This window comes from Ahaetulla prasina, chromosome 3, assembly GCF_028640845.1.
Source record: "Ahaetulla prasina isolate Xishuangbanna chromosome 3, ASM2864084v1, whole genome shotgun sequence".
Taxonomy (NCBI): Eukaryota; Metazoa; Chordata; class Lepidosauria; order Squamata; family Colubridae; genus Ahaetulla; species Ahaetulla prasina.
The window spans coordinates 106,700,842-106,721,128 of NC_080541.1; the positions used below are offsets into that span (position 1 = coordinate 106,700,842).

At 34.2% G+C, this 20,287-nt stretch overlaps 1 protein-coding gene across 1 annotated transcript in view; it reads right to left on the bottom strand.

Annotated features, from left to right (window-relative positions):
- The window catches only part of CFAP61 (cilia and flagella associated protein 61), a 162,241-nt gene that overhangs the window by 48,369 nt on the left and 93,585 nt on the right, over positions 1–20,287 (bottom strand). Inside the window, exons 17-20 of the mRNA XM_058178325.1 lie at positions 16,297–16,395; positions 15,414–15,582; positions 12,130–12,304; positions 2,331–2,623 (exon numbers count right to left, since the gene is read on the bottom strand). Coding sequence (XP_058034308.1) covers positions 2,331–2,623; positions 12,130–12,304; positions 15,414–15,582; positions 16,297–16,395 — 736 coding nt within the window. The remainder of the gene's footprint in view (positions 1–2,330; positions 2,624–12,129; positions 12,305–15,413; positions 15,583–16,296; positions 16,396–20,287) is intronic.

A 20,287-nucleotide genomic window follows, 5' to 3' on the forward strand; every position in this document is an offset into this window, starting at 1 on the left:
AAGTGTCTTGGCGACGTTTGAAGTCTCATTCGTCATCTTCAGGCTTCAACCCGTGCTTCTGGGAGCAATGTGTGACTGCAGCTGTTTCTTCCTTTTAACTGCTAGTGGGGTTTGAACTGATTGGGTGGGAGCTTGGCTGTGCTCTGATTGGATGGGGTTTTTGTGCTCTGATTGGCTGGGGTGTGTCCTGTGTTGGTGGGGGCTTGGTTGTGCTCAGTCTAGTCTGTGCTGCAGGGGGATTTGAGCTGGTGAGCTGCATAGCTGTTGTTTGGCTTTGTGGTTGTGCTACATCTTCATAGTGGGTGTCAGTCTGCTGCATGAATGGATTGGAGGGGTTTGAAATGGATAATGTTGCAGCTGCGGTCTGGCTTCTGGTCCTTGGTCGTGCTTCATGATCAGTGTGGGTTTGGGTCTGCTTTCTGGGTGGATGTGCGGTGGTGACATCCTGTGTGGACCTTGTGAGTGTGGGTCTGGTGTCATTCCTCGTGTTAGGGACTCGTTTGTCAATAAGAATAAGAACCAACTTCTTCCCTGGTCCAACACTTTAAAGTCACAGGACATGATATTGACTTTAAAAAGACCAGAACTATTGCCAAAACTGAACACTTTAACAACAGAATAACCAGAGAAGCCATTGAGATAGAAAAACGCCCACACAGCATGAACAAACGAGATGACACCTCCCGCCTACCAGCCATTTGGAAACCCGCCCTTATTGACAAACGAGTCCCTAACACGAGGAATGACACCAGACCCACACTCACAAGGTCCACACAGGATGTCACCACCGCACATCCACCCAGAAAGCAGACCCAAACCCACACTGATCATGAAGCACGACCAAGGACCAGAAGCCAGACCGCAGCTGCAACATTAGCCATTTCAAACCCCTCCAATCCATTCATGCAGCAGACTGACACCCACTATGAAGATGTAGCACGACCACAAAGCCAAACAACAGCTATGCAGCTCACCAGCTCAAATCCCCTGCAGCACAGACTAGACTGAGTACAACCAAGCCCCCACCAACACAGGACACACCCCCAGCCAATCAGAGCACAGAAAAACCTCCAGCCAATCAGAGCACAGCCAAGCTCCCACCCAATCAGTTCAAACCCCCACTAGCAGTTAAAAGGAAGAAACAGCTGCGATCACATTGCTCCCAGAAGCACGAAGCTGAAGCCTGAAGATGACGAATGAGACTTCGTCAAATGTCGCCAAGACACTTCCAATTTTACACGGAGAAAACCCGAACAACCAAGACCTATATATATATATATATATATATATATATATATATATATATATATATATATATATATATATATATATATATATTTGTTTGTTTTCTGAGGTTTTCACGGGTGTTTGTATGTAGATCTTTGGTTGTTGGGTTTTCTCCGTGTAAAATTGGAAGTGTCTTGGCGACGTTTCGGAGAAGTCTCATTCGTCATCTTCAGGCTTCAACCGTGCTTCTGGGAGCAATGTGTGATCGCAGCTGTTTCTTCCTTTTAAATTCCTTCACTGAGCCTGAAGATGACGAATGAGACTTAAACGCCGCCAAGACACTTCAATTTTACACGGAGAAAACCCGAACAACCAAAGACCTATATATATATATATATATATATATATATATATATATATATATATATATATATATATATATATATATATATATATATATACATACATATATATATATATATATATATAGAGAGAGAGAGAGAGAGAGAGAGATAGGATATAGGATATAGGATATAGGATATATAGATATCCTAAATAGGATAGGATATCATCTATATTTATTTATTTATTTATTTATTTATCATCTATATATGTCCTATATAGAGACTGCTTATTTTAGCCAGGTGACTAGGATGATATTTACACCTTGGCATGCTGGAAATATGTATTCTTGTTTGCTCATTCCTCCCAGGAATAACCCCATCATGATAAAACAGTGCAAAACGACTTTGTGGGTAGAGGATGAAATAATTTGCCAGGTTTTTTTTTAAAAAAATGGGTTTGGTATACATCACCTGCACAAAATTATTGGAAAATGTAAATATGAAAGGTAGATTACCTTTTGCAGACTAATCCCAAACTTCAAAGTATACTTTTATTGTGTAAAACAGAACTAGCTGATTCTGTAAGATTGAGCAAACCAATACAGTTATGCTTAAAATTTAAAACATAGCATAATCAGACTAAAATACGATTCATGCTTGAGGTTCAAGCTAGGTTTCAGCATAGCAAGATCCAAAAGCAGAGCCTGTTCCAATTGTTCAGTTGATATATATTAAAATGCAGCAAAGGTACATACTTACAGAACATTGCAACTTAAATGGCTTTGTATTTGTAGTGAAAGATGCACATGTGATTGGATCTGGGTGATTGCCATCATTCCACTGAGCCAATAGACTATCATGGTATTCAGTTACACGAGACCTGGACAATGCTTTCTTGATAGCTCTTTCTATTGCGTTGTTATTGAGAGAAGTAATATTGGAATTCGAGGGAGGGTGCACAAGGTGTATACAATAGCCACTAATTCCTAATGCTAAGAGGGATTCTATAGTGGTGTACACATCAATTGTATTCCCATAGACAATAATATTTCCTGGAGAAAGCAAAAGAAAAAAACAGAATAAACCTCATTAATATAATTTATATGATAAAGCTGAAGTGATCTGTGACCTCCTTGTTGCTCTGAAGTAAACAGAATTACCTAAAAACAACAGCTAAAATAATTTATTAAAAATTCTGCAGAATATATTCCAGAAATAGGAAACATTTTGCATCAAAGCAGGGAAACTTTTTTCTTTGAGACCCAGTGGGAAAGAGGAAAGGGAAAAAAGTACCATCCCTCCCTAGATATCCCTCTATCTAATACCCTCTATTTATAAGATCTCCAAATAAAAATAATAAAAAGTTTAAGTATGTTGGAAAATTAGAAAGAAGAAAAGGAAATACATTGCCATCAGAATTCTCTTACTCTACAACTAGAAAACTTAAAAATTAGAAAACTCTTCTATCTGTTCTCTGTCAAATGTAATGAAATCAACAAAAGAGAGATACCAGAACATAAGATATTAATGACCTTCTGCAGCAATTTTCACTAACTTAACCCCAGAAATGTTGGGCTGAAATTCTCATCTTCTCTATCCAACATGGTGGGCATCAAAGTTATTGCATATAAAATCTAAAGAAATTGAAATTTGGTAAATACTGGGCTTCCGGTTTGGCTCCGCTGTGTTAATGGCGGGCGATTACAGTCCGCCCGTTCTTTGTGATTCTGTGAGAGCTGTTTAGACAGTGCTAATCTTCTGTCAACAGCTCGTAAATCTCTGCCCTCGGGCAAAGAGGGGGAGATGAGCATTTGAACTGAAGTTTGAGCCCCCAAGAAAAGCCCCAGAATGATTTCTGGTGGTTTGATGGGAACGCTCCTTCGATAGTTCAAAAAAAGCTCCAGAGTCCAGAACGCCTCTGCAAAAGCAGAGCAAAACGCAGCGTCCATCTCCGTGACTGAAGAGGATTAATGATAAATTGTCAACACGGAAAGAATCGAAAGCAGGAGGGCTGGCATTTGCTTGTAAGATGATTTTAACTCCCTGACAGAGAAGTTATTTGAAGAGTGGAGATGAAGAAAGATGGCGTTTTGTGTTTTGAAAGTGAAAGCTAAGGAAATGCTGATTACAATTGCTGGTGTGGAACCTCTAAGAAGAAAATAACAAGATTTTTTTTTCTAAATGGAATTCTTTTTTTAAAAAAAAATCTATTTCTTTTTTTATTATCTTTTTTTTACAGTGTTTAAGAAGAAAAATTTATTGGGTTTTTTTTTCTTTTTATTCCCTCCCCCCCCTTTTTTTTTTCTTCTTCTTCTTGATATTACTTAGTTTAAAAATGGCTTTTAAGCAAAGAGATTTAACCACTTCTAAATTATTGGAAATATCTTCACTTCAGGTACGGAAATTGAGAGAGGATATTAAAGAAAGTCTAAGGAATTTTTTACAGGAGCTTATGGAGGCTCATCTTTCAGAAATAGATCAAAAATTTAATGAAATGGAGAAAGAAATACTGGATTTTAAAGATTTGGTGGAAGAGCAGAGTAAGGAGATGAAAAAATTAAAGGAATCAATTACTCCATTATTGTTATCTAGTACACAGACAGAAGAAAGACTGAATGAATTTAACCAAATTAATTTAGATTTGCAAAGGAAAATAGATGAAGTTCAAATTAATTTGAATTTAGAAAATAAAATAGATGATATTCAGGTTAAGGCTGATAAGGCAGAGGAAGAAAGGGTTATATTACAATATAAATTAATGGAATATGCTATAAGGGTAAGGGGTTTAAGAGAATCTAAAGAGGAAAATTTGAAAGAGATTTTTATTCAGGCCTTTGCCCAGATAGAGGGAATGGAACCAGAAGATTTTGAAGTTAATATTGAAAAAATTTATCGTGTTAATTCCTGGTGGGCAAGGCAGAAGTGTTTACCGAGAGATGTGGTTATTTATTTTACAAATAAGAGGATTAGGTATGGAATTTTGCGAGCATTTTATAAAAATAAATTTCAAATATTAGGACAAGATATAATAATGATGAAGGAAATTCCTCCTAAAATGTTAAGAAAGAGAAAAGAATTTGCCTTTCTGGTGGATGAGCTTAAGAAACATCAGATATATTTTAGATGGGAGGTTCCAGCAGGTTTAACACTGAATTATAAAGGAAGAAAAGTATTTTCTCAATACAATTTGTAAAGCACGAGATTTTTATACTAATGTATTAAAGATTGGGAATTCTTTGTTAACAGATGTTAAGTTGAATGGTGAATAGATGGTGAAAATGTGTAAGATAGAAGAAGGGAGGAGAATGTTTAACTTTATTATATATGATTATGGTTAATTTTGTAAATGATTTATTGTGGATATAAATGTGTAATTTTAGGGGTACTATATGATATATTAAAGGTATAAAGGAATAGGAAGATGGAATATTGTTTAATTTTGGAGGATAGATAGTAAAATTTAGGAACTTGGATTAAATATTATATTTAAGAGATGGATGTAATGTTAATTAGAATGTAATTGTTATAATAGATATATTTTGGATGATATAGGTGTAATTTTAACAATGTTATTTGACATAAGTAAGGTAAAGTGAAGATTTTAATTATTACAATTGACACTTTGGATATTTGTAATATTATTTGTTGTATATATAAATGTTAAAGATGTGAAAAGATGGACTATTGCTTACCCTGAAGGTTGGACAGAAAAATTAAAGAAACTAAGTTGGAAATATGAACTATTTTGAGAGACTGCTAAGGAAGAAAGACATTTTAGAAGAAACCTTGGTGAATATTGGAAGATGGAACGTTGTTTTGATATTGATTGATGAAGGTTGGATATTAAAAACTACGTACTTTATTCAAGAATAAACACTAACTCAATCGGAAACTTTGAGAATTCTAGGAGTGGAATGGTCTGATATATAATGGAGTGGAAGAAAAGTATCTTCTTTGTCTTTGGAAGGGGAGTGGAGGTTTTAAGGAACGACTATGGATTATGATTTGTGCTAGATTTTAATTTTTGTTGTTAGTTTTATACCCTGTACTCGGTTCTCGGAAGTCCTGGGGGTGGGGAGGAAGGGAAGGGAGGGAGGGTAGAAAATGGATTGATAGTTAATGTACAAAGATGATTGAAGATGTATAATTAATGTAAGATCGGACCTGCCTGGTTACTACTTTAGAATGAAGGAAAGAAGGAGTAGAAGAGAGAAGGAGGAAAGAGAAGAGGAGGAGGAGGAAAGGAAGGAAGGAAGAGGGAAGAGGAGAAGAAAGGAGTAGGGAGGAAGAGGAGAGGATGTAGATAAGAGAGGGGGAGGATGGTTATGGAAAGTAGAAGAAGGTAAAGAAGGAGAGTAAAAGGAAAAGGAAGGGGGTGGTGACCGGGCAAACCCGATTAATTGTATATGAGGGTACATTAAATATGTTATTGGATATGTTATTGGATAAGAATGTCAAAATAAAACCTTTTAAGACAAAAAAGAAATTTGGTAAATACTGTACTGTAAAGTGAAGCTTTCTCTCAACACATAGTTGTTTATTATATACCGTTATATATTGCTTTCTTCCACAGTGGCCTATCTGGTCCTTACAATGAGGAGAGTATGATCTACTGGTCAGACTATCGCTTGCTGACATTCAGGCAGTTGGGGTATGTAGACAAACAATCTCTGTATTGGTGCCCACATTGTAGAAGAAACTTTATTTGGAGAGTCAGTGAACTCCAAAAATAGTGTGCTGTTACAAAAATTGGAAAAGGATTTATTTGCTTAGCTCTTCCTTTGATGTTGTCAGCTAACCTAGTAATTCAATGTTGATTTTTAAAAAGCCATTTTTAACTTTATCCTCTATATTTAGTATTAACTATATTACATTGTTCTAAATAACTTTGATATTTGCAAATGAAAGTAGTGCAAAAATTATGAAAGCAAATAATGAATAAATCTAGTTACGTTGTGGCTTAAATCTAAGTAGACCTAAGATCTACTGACTTAGATTAACATTCTTCCCCAAGAGCTCATCCTGATTGACAGTATTAGATATATTTCCTCAGTCTGGAATAAGATTATGGAGGTAATTTTACAAAGCTTATCTAAAATAGCCATGCACTTTTGAATTTTACCAAAGCTAAAGAATTTATCAAGTAGCAAATAATGGATATCATTTTGCAGAGAGAAAGTTAGGTACTTCCCTTTTATTTAAAAGGGAAATCTTTTGTCCTATCCTGACTAAGTTTCTATATAGATATATTACTGCAAAATAGTGTAGGTCTTTTACTTTAGCATGTTTTAACATTCTGTCTTCAGTCTTACTAGAAATAAGTTACCAATATACCCTCTTTACAATGAAGCTTTGTCTCTGAAACAACTGAAATTGTGAGTTATAATTTTATACTGCTGATTTTATGATTAAATTTGTTACCTGTATTTAACTCTGGATTTTACTTCTACTGTAAATATGTTTCTTTGTAGATTAGAAAATATTTATAGATTTATTTTTCAAATCATGGTGACATCAGCTTTAGTTACCAAATTCTGCTTCAAAGGTTATATCATAAATGACACATCATTGTGACTTGCGATTTTACTTCCATGTCCTCCATTAATTCTGCTTGTCAAAAGCTGGTTAGGAAGCATACAAATGTCAATCACATGACTGCAGGTCTCTGTGATGGTCATAAGGGTGAAGGTTGGTCATAAAGTTGTAGATTTTTAAAACTGCTACAACTTTGGTGAATAAACAAGACAGTTGGTAAGTGAAGTCTACCTATAGTATAATTTGCTCTATATGGGGCTGTACTACAAAGTCCCTTTTGTATGCTCACTAGCCTATTTTAAAACTGCCATGTGACACTTCTGCTCCAGGAACTGCACTAATTGACAGTGGGGTTTTTTAAGTACATGTCATGGTGCTGGTCACTATAATTAAAGTCTACATGGCTCTTGTCCTAGGTATCCAAGACAATGCCTTTCTATGACCAGAGAACTCATGCCTTTTTAACAAATTGCATCACTGTTTGGTTTGGTGGTAGCTATGCCTCCGATAGAAGATCCATACAGAAAATGGTAAGGATAGCTGAGAAGATTATAGGAAGCTCACTTCCTGTTATTCAGGATACTACTTATAAGTGCTATCTGCTTAGAGCCCAAAGCACTGTCAGAGACCCCCCACACCCACTTTGCACACTGTTTCTGTTGCTCCGCTCTGGGAGGCGGTTTCAAAGTATCTATAGCAGGATTACTAGATTCTGTAACAGCTTTGTTCCTTATGCCATCCATCTTGTAAACTTGCAGGATTCTTCCCTCCCCCCCCATCCGAATTAGACTGTGATGTCTCTCTGTGTGATATATGTATGTGTATGTGGGTATATGCATAATGATTATCTTTTGAGAGCTGAATGCAACAAAATTTCATTTTAATATATGCTGATTAGTGTACATTTAAAGTGACAAAAAAGTTTCCATTCTGTCCTGTCCTGTCCTGTCCTCTATACCAAAGTGATTCTTTAAAGTACTGCTATGTTGGGGGAGGGGGCGAACTTTCAAATCAATGGTAAAAATCCAATCAATTTCTAAACAAATGGACAATGCATTCACAAATTTGGAAACTGGCATACTTACGATCCATGGAAATGTTAAAACTAGGAAAGTTGTATGTTTGTTAATTTGAAAAAGATTTGGAAACCTTGAAGAGAATTATTGCTATTGAATTAGAAGAAAAGGATCAACCTCATGTAATGTATTACAAATCTACAAACTGTACTAATTAAAATACATGGGCAACTCACCAGAAATAATTAGAAACAATCTACTTTCAAAACTGAGCAGCAGAAATCTTTATTTAATTACATGGAAGAATGCATTCAGGAAATCATCCACTATGTCTTCCCCTATAACTAATGCATTATAATACCAGAGACTAGCTTTTACATCTTTTGAGAGAAACTATCAAATTGAAATACCATGCGTGTAAAGTTATGTTTTATCTAGAACCCCCTTTACAAGTATCTTTTTTTTTTTTGCCTGTCTCTTGGACATGAGGTCAAAAGATTTACAATAGCTTTTGCCACCATGGATCTTTATAGAGTTTGCATTTCTCTGTTGAATAACAATTATAGTATTAGCTAGTAAAAAGGAACAATTTGCAGCAAGCTGGAATTATATGTTCTAAGAACATTACTTTGCAAGAAATACATAGTCTATCAAATGAAACTTCATTTTGAGACCTAGGATTGGAAATAGACAAACCAATATTAATTGATATTCAAATAAAGCATATAGGTGGCTAAAAGCAAAATAAACTCATCTGGTATATCAGCACTGCAACTTGAGAGATTCATTATTTTTGTGATGGCAAAGACAGCTACTGTCACTATTGTTCTAATTAACTTTTATGCCCCATTAAGAATATTACTGAATTACTAATTCAAAGCTTTTTTCTAAATTATATTCTACAACTACCAATATATAATTTATGCTGGAGATTTCACCTCAATTTAGGACTGTCAGAAGACCTGAGAGACACAGATATCAACTTGTTGTTAGATAGATTATATTTGCATTTGTTCTGCTTGGGTGGATCAGTTTAGGGATTCTTCAATGTGTTCCACTGCAATTTCAGACCATGCTTTAGTGACGACAATTGGGAAATGTAATAATTATAAATCAGCCAATACTAGGTGGTACAAATAGTGCTTGTTTAGTGACTGCCTTGGACAGCAACCAGTCACAATTATGATAGTGATGAAAAAGTAACTTTTGATCTTTGTAGGTATAGACAAAGAATTGGAATAGCCAAAGTTTTTAAGGGGTTCATGAGTTAAGAAATTAAAACATACTTTTTATAATTTATAATTTAAATTAATTCATCAAAAATATTATGTTGTATTTATTGGACACTCAAAGAATATTTTAAAATGGATCAGGATATAAGTTTGCTGTCAATTTTTCAAAATGTCCTTTGTCCTAAAAATGAGATGAAGATGTATTTATATAGTCTAGATTTAATAATAAGTTTAAGATTGAATTCATTTTATGTGCCTGGTTATTATATTAATCTTCCCCCCCTTTGTTAATTAGTTTTTCCTTATCAAATTTTTAATGATTATAATATATCTAGGGACTTGTTTTTTTGTTCAATGAATCTATCAGTATCTTTCTTCTTGTTGTAATTATAGGGTTTTTGCAGGTCAACATCAATTTAAAGAATAATTAAATAAAAGCTGCATTCAAATCACTATAATTTATAAGTTTATACAACATAGCAGCAACCATAAATTTTGGGTAAGATGGCACAGCAGTCTTTGGTTTAGTGTATATGTAAACACAGCCTTTCTTCATCACTTAAACTTGGGGGATTGTTAGGTAGATTGCATGAAGGGAGCAAATTTTATACTTGTGTACACATGTACAGTACACACACAAAGGATGCACACGTGGCACTGCTCACTAAATGCTTACTATCAGGTCAGAATAAAAAGTAAGGGCAGTTTCCCTGAATAATATGCAAAATGTTCTTTATATTTCTTCCCCCACAGAATGCATTCTGCCTCTCAGGTCCCAAAAGGGCAGATCTAACAGAATAAGATATTAGTAAATGGGACTGAATTGACCGGATTTGTCAATGCAGGAGCAGTCTTTTCCTAACATTAGTCAAATGAATTCAACTGAGAAACGAGACAGATTAAAAAGGCATCTTTGCTGCAATTACAGATAAGAGCAGGAGATAGAACACAATATTATATCCCATCATTTGCTCCACAAAAGGTAAGACTTGGTTCCTCAAATAAAAGACAATATCTGAACAAGTAAATCTATTCATCACACTTGCAATAAACAAAGCAAGGTATAAAAAGTATTCTGTTTAGTTTCATAAAAATCAACATACAACCACGTCATTATGAATGGGCATATGAAATGATATTGTATATCCACATTGGAGGAGTGAATTAATACACACTCAATTCTATTTCCAACATGGAAATAAGGGACCTCAAAAGAAAAAGTGCTAAGGTTGAGCAGCTGTTAGTAGCCACTTACTTCTGAGCTGGTTGCACATATAAAATAATGTTATAAAATAATTATAGGAGTCCTCAACTTATGATCACAATTGAGCCAAAAATTTCTGTTGCTAAGTAACATATTTGTTAAGTGAGTTTTGCCCCATTTTATGACCTTTCTTGCCACAGTTGTTAAGTTAGTCACACTGTTGTTAAATGAATCTGGCTTTCCCATTGACTTTGCTCAGACGGTTACAAAATGTGGTCACAAGATCCCGGCACATAGCCACCGTCATAAATATGAATCAGATGCCAGGCATCTGAATTTTATCATATGACCATGGGGGTGCTGCAATGTTTGCAATTAGAGCGTTTGCAACGCTCTAATTGCCTAATTCCAGGTCAGAAGATACCATTCCCTCTCCAATTGTATCAGTAGTCACTGAAAGAAAACTGAACTGTGTTGTTGACAAAAGTAACACTTCTGAGGCAGACAGGTGCAATCAGTGGCACCTACAACCCCAGAAAACACAAGCTGAATACAGGTTCAGGTTATGTTTTATGTCCAAGTACGTGGCTATGTATTTTGCTCCATACAACGATAGCATCACAAATATGCTATACAAAAGAACAAGAAAGAAATTATTTGGGGAAATGAAGGCAATACGTTTAACTAAAATGAATTCATTCTTTGCATCCAGGACTTCTGTCATTCATTCATGCGTATATTTTCTAATTCCCAGATCATCAGCGATTAGCAACAGAAATTCACTGATTCCCATAAGGCAGCTCATGTGATAATTAGCTGCTTTGGAGAAATTGATAAAAAGTAGAAAAGTAGAAATCTAAAGAAAATTTATACTACTGCTCATCTTAGAATACGGTTGGATCTCATTTCATATCTACCGTATATGATGAAAAATGAAGCAGATCTATTCCTTGCTTTGAATACTTTTGTAATGTCATTCCATTTCTGGGTACTGCAAATATAGGTAGAATTATAGAACCCAAGCCAAATATAGAAGCCATCTTGGTAAATCAGGTACATGCAACTTAATGAAAGGGTGCATTTGTATCCATATAAACATAACATGCATGGCATTAGCCAATTGTAGGACCTTTTACAGTATGCAGATAGTTCTACATTAAATCTCCCCAAAAATCCCATTTTTTTTTCTTTTCAGCTTTTTCAGTCTAAAAAAAACTTGTATCTAGCTGCAAAACATATTTAATGATACTACTATCTTATATGTTAATTTACAATCCCAGACTTTGTGCTTAGGTCTTTCATTTCAGTTAATCTAATTTCATAAAGCAATTATAGGTAATTCTTATTTTCAATCTTTGTTCCAGGCAAGAAATATAAATGTCTCCAAAACTGACATTGTAAATTAATCTGTACATTGTAAATTAATCCGTACAATAAATAAGAGCAAATGAAACAGTTTGCAAGGATTAATTAAGCTATAATTAATTCTATGCTAGAAATGGAGATGCAACTTGCCAAGAAATACATAAACCTCTGCTGTCTTCATGTAGTAGAATTGGTAAAACTGTTACCTGTGGAATCAATCACTTTTTCTTTTAGCCACTTCATTGCTGCTAATGCATCTCCATCATCAGAAATAATAAAAAGATTGGAGGGCACTACTCCTGTGTATTTTTGTTTATAGTTTGTTGATACCTCTCTGTTGGTTAATAATTTTTTGATATCTGCACCACTAGGACATGGGACCTATATTTATAGATAAATAAATATTATTCATCATAACATTCTAATTTTCACACAGATACCAATATTTATTAAAATATATTCTGCTTCAGCTATTCATATCTTTTATAATAACTGAGCTATAAAATTGCTAAGCAACTAACAGCCAATCCATAGAAGAGGAAATGTGTCACATCTAGGTGAGAAAATAAACATATTTTAATCACAGAGAAATATTGATGTTATGGGTACTTGACAAATGAATGTAGGTCTTTAGGTCTACAGGCAAAATACAGATTTTATTTTAACAGATATTACTGTTGTGTTCACTCACTTAAGTTCCAAATATTGAGACAAATTGAGAAAGACCCACACCACATTTAAATTATACAAACTAATCTTACACTTATTTTCAGTGATATGCTAAACTTGTCTCATCTCAAGAATGAAAACTAAAATTTGAAATGATATTGGAGACTAGCTCTTCTTCACCCAGGATCTATGATAAAAAATATGGAGAACAATTGAACTTTTGGTGTTAGATTGAGTTTCCTTTACTGTACACATCTCTTCCCTTTGCAAAAGAATTAAATAATTTTTTTCATTCAATAGCAATATAATTTCTTCTTTACTCTCTTCATTCCCCCAGCTTCTCTATTTTCTTCTCTATTTTCTGCTATTTTTTATTTTTTCCTTATTTTGTCTCACTTCCTATACTCATGAGAGAAAATATATATAGTTTGTGAATAATTTTGCCTTTGCAGCAACCACTTTGGGTAATTGTAACAAAACCCTTTAAAAATGCAACTTATGCATAGAAAGTTTGAGGAGTCCTTTATTAAACTGTTGCAAATGGATGTTGTCAAACCCTTGCTGAAGTATTTCCAGAGAAGCAGTGTCCACCATTTGCTAAGATGAAGCAAAATAAAAACAAAACAAAACAACTGGCTAAAACTAACATTTTCCACCCAGTTCTTTGGAACAACTTCTGGTTGAAGAGATTTCATGAACTGAAAAATTGCAAGGGTTGAATAAAAAATAATACATTCAGTGTTCTGAATGGTAGTACTGATGCACTAGAAGCTTTGTCATGTTCTTTAGCATTCGTTATTATTTTTTAATTGACAAGAGATTGTTAAGAGAAAAAGTTGTGTTCCTATTTTTCTGACACGAAGTCTACAGGTTACTCTGACTCAATGTAGTTTAAAAGGAACTAGTTAGAGATGATGAATATCTCAAAATGAAATTGATTTCAAGATTGCCATTTCATAAGAAGAAAATTCAGTTGCAATATGATAATTCTAGGCCACACACCTCAGAGGCCACACAAGAGGCCTCTGGATCTCAGCAACATTCCTTATTTGCTATAGACGACATGTGACACATTTCCCCAAAACTAATGGAATATTTTTGTGAGCATCTGTTTGACTAATATGAAAAGGTAAAAAGGACTGTCAGGATCCAATAAGAAAAGTGGCTTTAAGAAGCTTGTCCATTGTTGGCAGAAATGTGTAAAAAATGAAGGTGGAGGAGTAAATGCAGGCAATAAAAGGATAATTTTTCGGTTTCACTTATTAAAACATCTCTATTTAAACTAAAGTTATAGAGGTATAACCAGCTTTTTCAACTACAAGAATTGGATAACTACCTTCCTAATTGCTTTTTAAAAATATATTCACATTTGTCATTCTTTTTTTCCTCAGTTCTCTCTCATATCAAGCTTATAAAACTAAGAATGCTTGCTAAATTATGGTATTTATAGAAGACAGACAGTGCAGCGTGTGAATTCACAAATGGCTACTCAAAAAACTACCATCACAGGAAGCAATTTGCTTTTTTTTGTCATCTTTCTGCATCACATATATGTGTGATAAGAACATCCATTTACAATCCTGGGGCAGTGTTTGGAGGAGAACAGAAGGCAATGTTGCTTGACTAAAAGTAAGTAATCTTGATAACGTGGAAGGCTGGGATCACATTACCATTCTGCAACAAGCAGAGAAAAAGATTCTTCAAGAGAAATAGATACATGAGGCAGTGGCCCTACCTTAGGGATGCAGAAATCTATCCCTATGGGGACTGTATTGTTTTCAACTCTAAAAGCCACTTGTGGTATGGTCATTGATATTGCAAGACCTAAAATGTTCAGTTTCAAATGGTTTTGTAGCACTTCAGCCACACTTCTTGCTCAAACTCCACTATACATTCTCAGAAAGAGTCAGCAGGGAATCTGGCATACAAGTGAGAAGAGAATTGATGTCCAGTTTATTCACTTGAGAACAGTGCCCAACCATTAACAATTCCAAGGCCCATAAAATAAAATAATCTGGTATTGAAATTTGACAACTTTTATGAATATTTTATGACATAAAAACTAACATAAAATATTTATGACATAGTACAAAATGTCATAAAACATTTTCTATGGTCAACCCCTGATGTTTGAATGTGCTGTACAATTTAATATGGGCTATTTTCCAAGCAGATACATCTCTGAATATCTCCTTGATTTTTAAGAACTTTTCCAATGAAAAGAGTAGAGTAGAAAATCTGCCTTTGTTGAAGACATTAAGGAATCTGGTAAGGAAAGATCTATCTCTGAATCAAGGATCTAAATTGTTTAGTAAGAATAAATAGTTAAGTGTAGCAACTTGTTTGTTGAGGAGCCTTGGAACTCCATCACTGTTGGATTTGTCAGATAAATCAAATCAGATCGAAGATGAATGCTTCTTATGCTTCTTATGCTGCAACAGTATGGAATTGAGCAGCACAGGCTCTCATTTGTTCATAGATTATCTAAATCTGGGACTGATTCTGAGATTTTCATAAGATTTCTAATAAACTACAAGTTACAACTGCTTATATTGAATTCAGCCATGATGATTTTTACTAACAGACACTGCTTTTGATTCTTATAGACCATTTCTGAAATTATTTGTTCAATTAAGCATGGGATTACAACCTTGAACATGGTATATAACTAAAAAGAGGATAAAAAATATTTTAGATAGGAAAAAACAAAATTTCAAATTTATTATTTTATATATATAATATAAATTAATTAATCTGAGTTCAATGAAAAATTTTCCCATTTAACTAGGTATGGAAGTGCTGCCTCAATATTTGGATTTACCTGATACTGTTGGCCAGTGCAGAGAATGAGATGATCATATGGCACTTTTTTCTCCTTGGAAACTGTTACATGTTTTGCAGATCTGTTTATAGCAATCATTTTTCCAGCCACAACATTAACCCATGAACCAAGTGACATCAGTGCATAATCATCCTCATTAAAACAATAACTGTGAAGAAACAAGTTCATTTTAGTAATTGAATGTAATTATTAATTATATTCTGGTAAATTGATTAAAATCCCATAATCAAGTCTTCTTGCTGCCTTTCAGAAAATTTACTGAAGTCCATAGTAAGGTATTATATTACCACCACAGGAAAATACATGAATTGAAATGAAACAGTAGGAGGTGCTTACATTTGCTGGTAAGAAAATAATGGATAGCAAGAGATGCAGATTGGTGCAGACATAGCTGTTACAAAACTATAATGCATAAACCAGGCAACTTTTAAGACTTGTGGACTTCAATTTCCAGAATATCCCAGCCAGCCATGCGGGCTGGTTTTAAGGTTGCCCAGGTTGGACACCCATAGCATAAACAAAGGGTAGCTTAAAGTTCACTCAGTTTTCTTTTCCATTCAAGAATAGCTTGTTCTTATTCCATCTCTATTCTGTTTTCTTCCTTTTTTGCTATTTTTGCTAAAAAGAGGAAAAAATTACTGAAGGCATTCCTATAGTTTTTAAAGGCAAAACAAGGATAATGATTTAGCAAAGGACAATACCTGAAATCCATTAAAGGGGAATACAAATGTTAGAAACTAAATTTGATTAACTCTTCATTTACTATATAAATATACTTTATAGCATCAGAAGTATATTTTACCATTTTAAAATAATGTTTATGTTTGTCTTTTTGGCATTACTGAACATATTCCAAACATACCTATTAATTAAAAATTGCTTATGCAGATTATTTGATTCTTCTTTCCCTGGAAGGCCATGAGTTGAAATCAATGTAAGGTTGTTGAATTTCAGGTGTGGGCTACAAAAAAACAGAACATCAAAATGTTATACAAATTTACTTCAGTTATTTTTAATTCATATTATTCATACGCAATTGAAATGTCAACTGTTTTTTGATGCTCAGAAACCATATATCTTATGCAAATATGCACCAGCATTTATATCAACTTTCACAAACTATTTTGATGCCAATAATAGTAGTAACAGTAGTGATAGCTGCTGCTACACATTTTCCTTGATTTACAACTGTTTGCTTAATGATGGCCTCTGAAAAAAACATTACAACTTAAATTTTAACTTACAACTGTTGCTCCACCCCTATAATAATGTGATCACACTTGGCAACTGGTTGCAGTTCCTGTGATCATGTGATTATGATTTGCAACTTTTCTTGTCAGTTTCCTCCAAAAGCATCACTGGTTAATCTGGGTTTGTATTTACAAACACATGACTTAATTTATGACTCGATTTACAACCACTGTGACTCAAATTATGACCATTGTAAAATGATTGTAAAAGCAAGTGTAGTCATGTGATGACTTGACTTGTGACCGCAAAGACTTACAATGGAAATTCCAGTCCAACTGTGGTCATAAATTGAGTAGTACCTGTATTATTATCATTGTCTTTATAATAATCACCTATACACCTATAGACATAATTGCTAATGTGAATGCTTAGGTTTGGGGTGAAAGGAAATAATATTGGATGAAATAAAGTGACTTCTATTTTGAAAATATCTGATTCATCTTCCTTAAAAGTAGATCTGGACTAACAAATCTTTAACAGTTCCAAATTTCTTTCCTGTGTAGCTCAAAACTATGGCTTGCAATGTTGTATTATGTGAATAGGCTTTAGTTTATAAATTCCCCATTTTTCTATTCTCTAGCATCATCATGAACAGATTAGAAGTTTGTTTTGATCAAACAAATTGAATCAAGTTGTTCTTTATAATCCAGTAACTTCTACTACCCATAATTTAAACAAGGGGAAGCAAAATCTGTTGTTAGGTAACTAGATGATTTACAGAATATACAACAAACAGACATTCTTAGCAGTGTTTAATAACCTTCACAGCTTCCACCCTAAACTGTCTACCATGGACCTTACCCCATTCCTAAGAGGTCCGTAAAGGGGGCATGCATAAGCACACCAGTGTGCCTACCGTCCCTGTCCTACTCTCCCCATTTATTTGTATTAATTTCCTTTGTTCATGTCCATGTTCATATTCATACCTGCTATTTTGTACATGTTTGACAAACTAATCAATCAATAAATAAATAAATAAATCAGGAGACCCTAAGTTCTAGTCCCGCCTTAGACACAAAGTCAGCCTTGGGCCAGTTGTTCTTTCTCTATCCTTGGAAAGAGGAAATTATAAACCACTTCTAACAACCTTGCCGAGAAAACTGCAGAGATATAGGTAATCTCTGAGAATCACTGAACAGGAAGAAAAAGGATGAAATTTGTCCATCCTGGTTAGAATAATAGAATAGAAATAAAGGAAAAATATAGGTATATTTTAAAAAATGGCTATTTTGATTTCTTTTTTAACTGCATGGGAAGAAAAGTTATGAACACAAAAATCTGAAACTCAAGTAGTGCTAGTTTTCCATTACATTTTCACCTTCACGCAAACCAGGAGTTCATTTATGCTATCCGTGTATATCGTGGGAGGTCTCTATAAAGGAAGTATAACAAACTTATGGGCCTTTTTTCAGATCTTATAGTTCCTGTAATTGCCCAAACTCTGAAGTTTGCTATGAAAACTGCAAGATTTGAAAGGTAACCAACCCAAGATCAATAAAAGATTCAAAAGGAGCACCATCACAGATCGTGTGTGTCCATGGATTCATTAAGGTAAAGATATAGATTTTCATTAATTAAAGAACAACAATAAAGCATAGTCATATTCAATCTTTACATGTCATTAAACAAAATAACAGCTTAAAAAAGTAATCTCATGCCAAATTTTCCAGGTCAGATATATTACTCAATTAAATTGAATTGAATACTTTATGTGGCCAAGTGTGATTAGACATAAGGAATTTGTCTCCGGTGCAGAAGTTCTCAGTGTACATGCAAAGCAAAGAATAATGATAACCATAGTAATCATACCAATAAGAGGGAGGAGTAAAAAGGATAATAAGGGTAAATAATAATTCTGACATGAATAAGCAAATGATGGTTCTAAAGTTAAGTGGTCATTTCAAGTCCTGGGAGATTATGGAACCCAAAAATTTGAAGGACTCTACTGTTGATACTATGCTGTTAACTATGGTAAAAGTTTGCAAAATAGAAAGGCTTCCCCTAAAATCTGCTTTCATCCCTACAGTTTTAAGCATATTCAGTTCCAGTTGTTATGGCTTCACTACAGGGCCAGTTTTGTTCAACCTCCAGTCTATATCCAGACTCATCACCGTCTCAAAAGAAGCCAATGATCATTGTATTGTCTGCAAACTTCAGAACTTTAAGAGACGGTTCCCTTGAGGTGTAGTCATAAATTGAGATTCAATAAATGTATATGCAATGAGATACATTTATTCTTGTTTCTCTTATACAGTATTTAGATAGGTAGATAGATAGGTATATTTTCTCAATTTGTTCAGATCCAAATTTTCTTAAATCAGATAAGGTGGTGTGAAAATTCAGTTCTTGGTCTCTTTATTAGTTAGGGTTTTAAATTTTGCAGTCAGCAATTAAGGCTTTCTCATTCAATTTTCTTGTAATTCTATGGTGCCAAAATGAAGGTAACTTAGCTGTCTCTTCCCAGCCTAGTCACTTCCATATGCTGGAATTTCAGCTCACACAATTGTTTAAGTTTGGGTGTGTCAGCTGGCATCATGGAAATTTAAATCCACCAAACAGAAGACACCACATTAAGGCAGGCTAGATTAAAATTTAAGAATGATTATCCTGGATTGCTCAGTTGTTGCTTCATCTGAGCTTGCAAAACTATAGAAGCTGAATAATTACTCTTAAATTAAATTAGTTTGTTATATGTTACTGAAAGGGAGCAATGGTTACAAACATTTCACGGGTAAATATAATGAGAGGCACAGTTTGCATGGGTGAAAAATCTCTATTTTTCACTGAGAATAGTTTGTCTAGCATTGTTATAATTTTATGTGGATGCTAACTGAAGAATGTAAAAACAGAACAGTAAATCCTGCAGAGATTTAGGATTAGCCTCTTTCTGGATGAACATTCTGTTTATAAAAGCTATTAAAGTTCTACTTATTTTGGGTGGAATAGTATTAGTTATCTCATAGAACACAGTTTGGAAATTATTGTAATTATAATTAGAAAACTTTGCAATTAATTCATTTTTTTGACAATTCAGAGCTAACACAAGAGTGCTTCATCCATTTTAGGTTTAGATTCTTTAATACTAAAACAAGCAGCATATTTTTGATCATTGCAAAATGGAAACATGCTGAAGAAAAGGTAGTGCATACCAGAAACAGAACTGCTTCTGCGAGATACATATAAAAATCCTGAATACCCTATTCTTTATAGCACAGGGCAACCATCAGGGTTTTTTCTGAAGCTTCAAGTTAAGAGCTCAACCCAACCAAGCATTAAACAAGTGCACCTGCTTTATCGAAGCAAATAATTCCAGCAGGGATTCATGTTGCTGTGGATACAAAAGGAGAAGAACAGCTCAAAGATACTTGTAAAGCAGGAGGGATTAGAGTATCTAGGGAAATAAGTAAAGGTATTGGGTTTCATTGCTTGGCTTTAAACTGCAGCTACAAAAGGAGGCCTAAGCATCCTTGGCTTTAAAATAAAAAACGGTCATGTTGCCAATTTATTAGTGATGTGATAAGGAAAGCAGAAATCACTAAAAATATTACTACTTAGATAATTTTCACTTTTTGCAAAGGTAATACGTTTCAGAAATAAGCTTT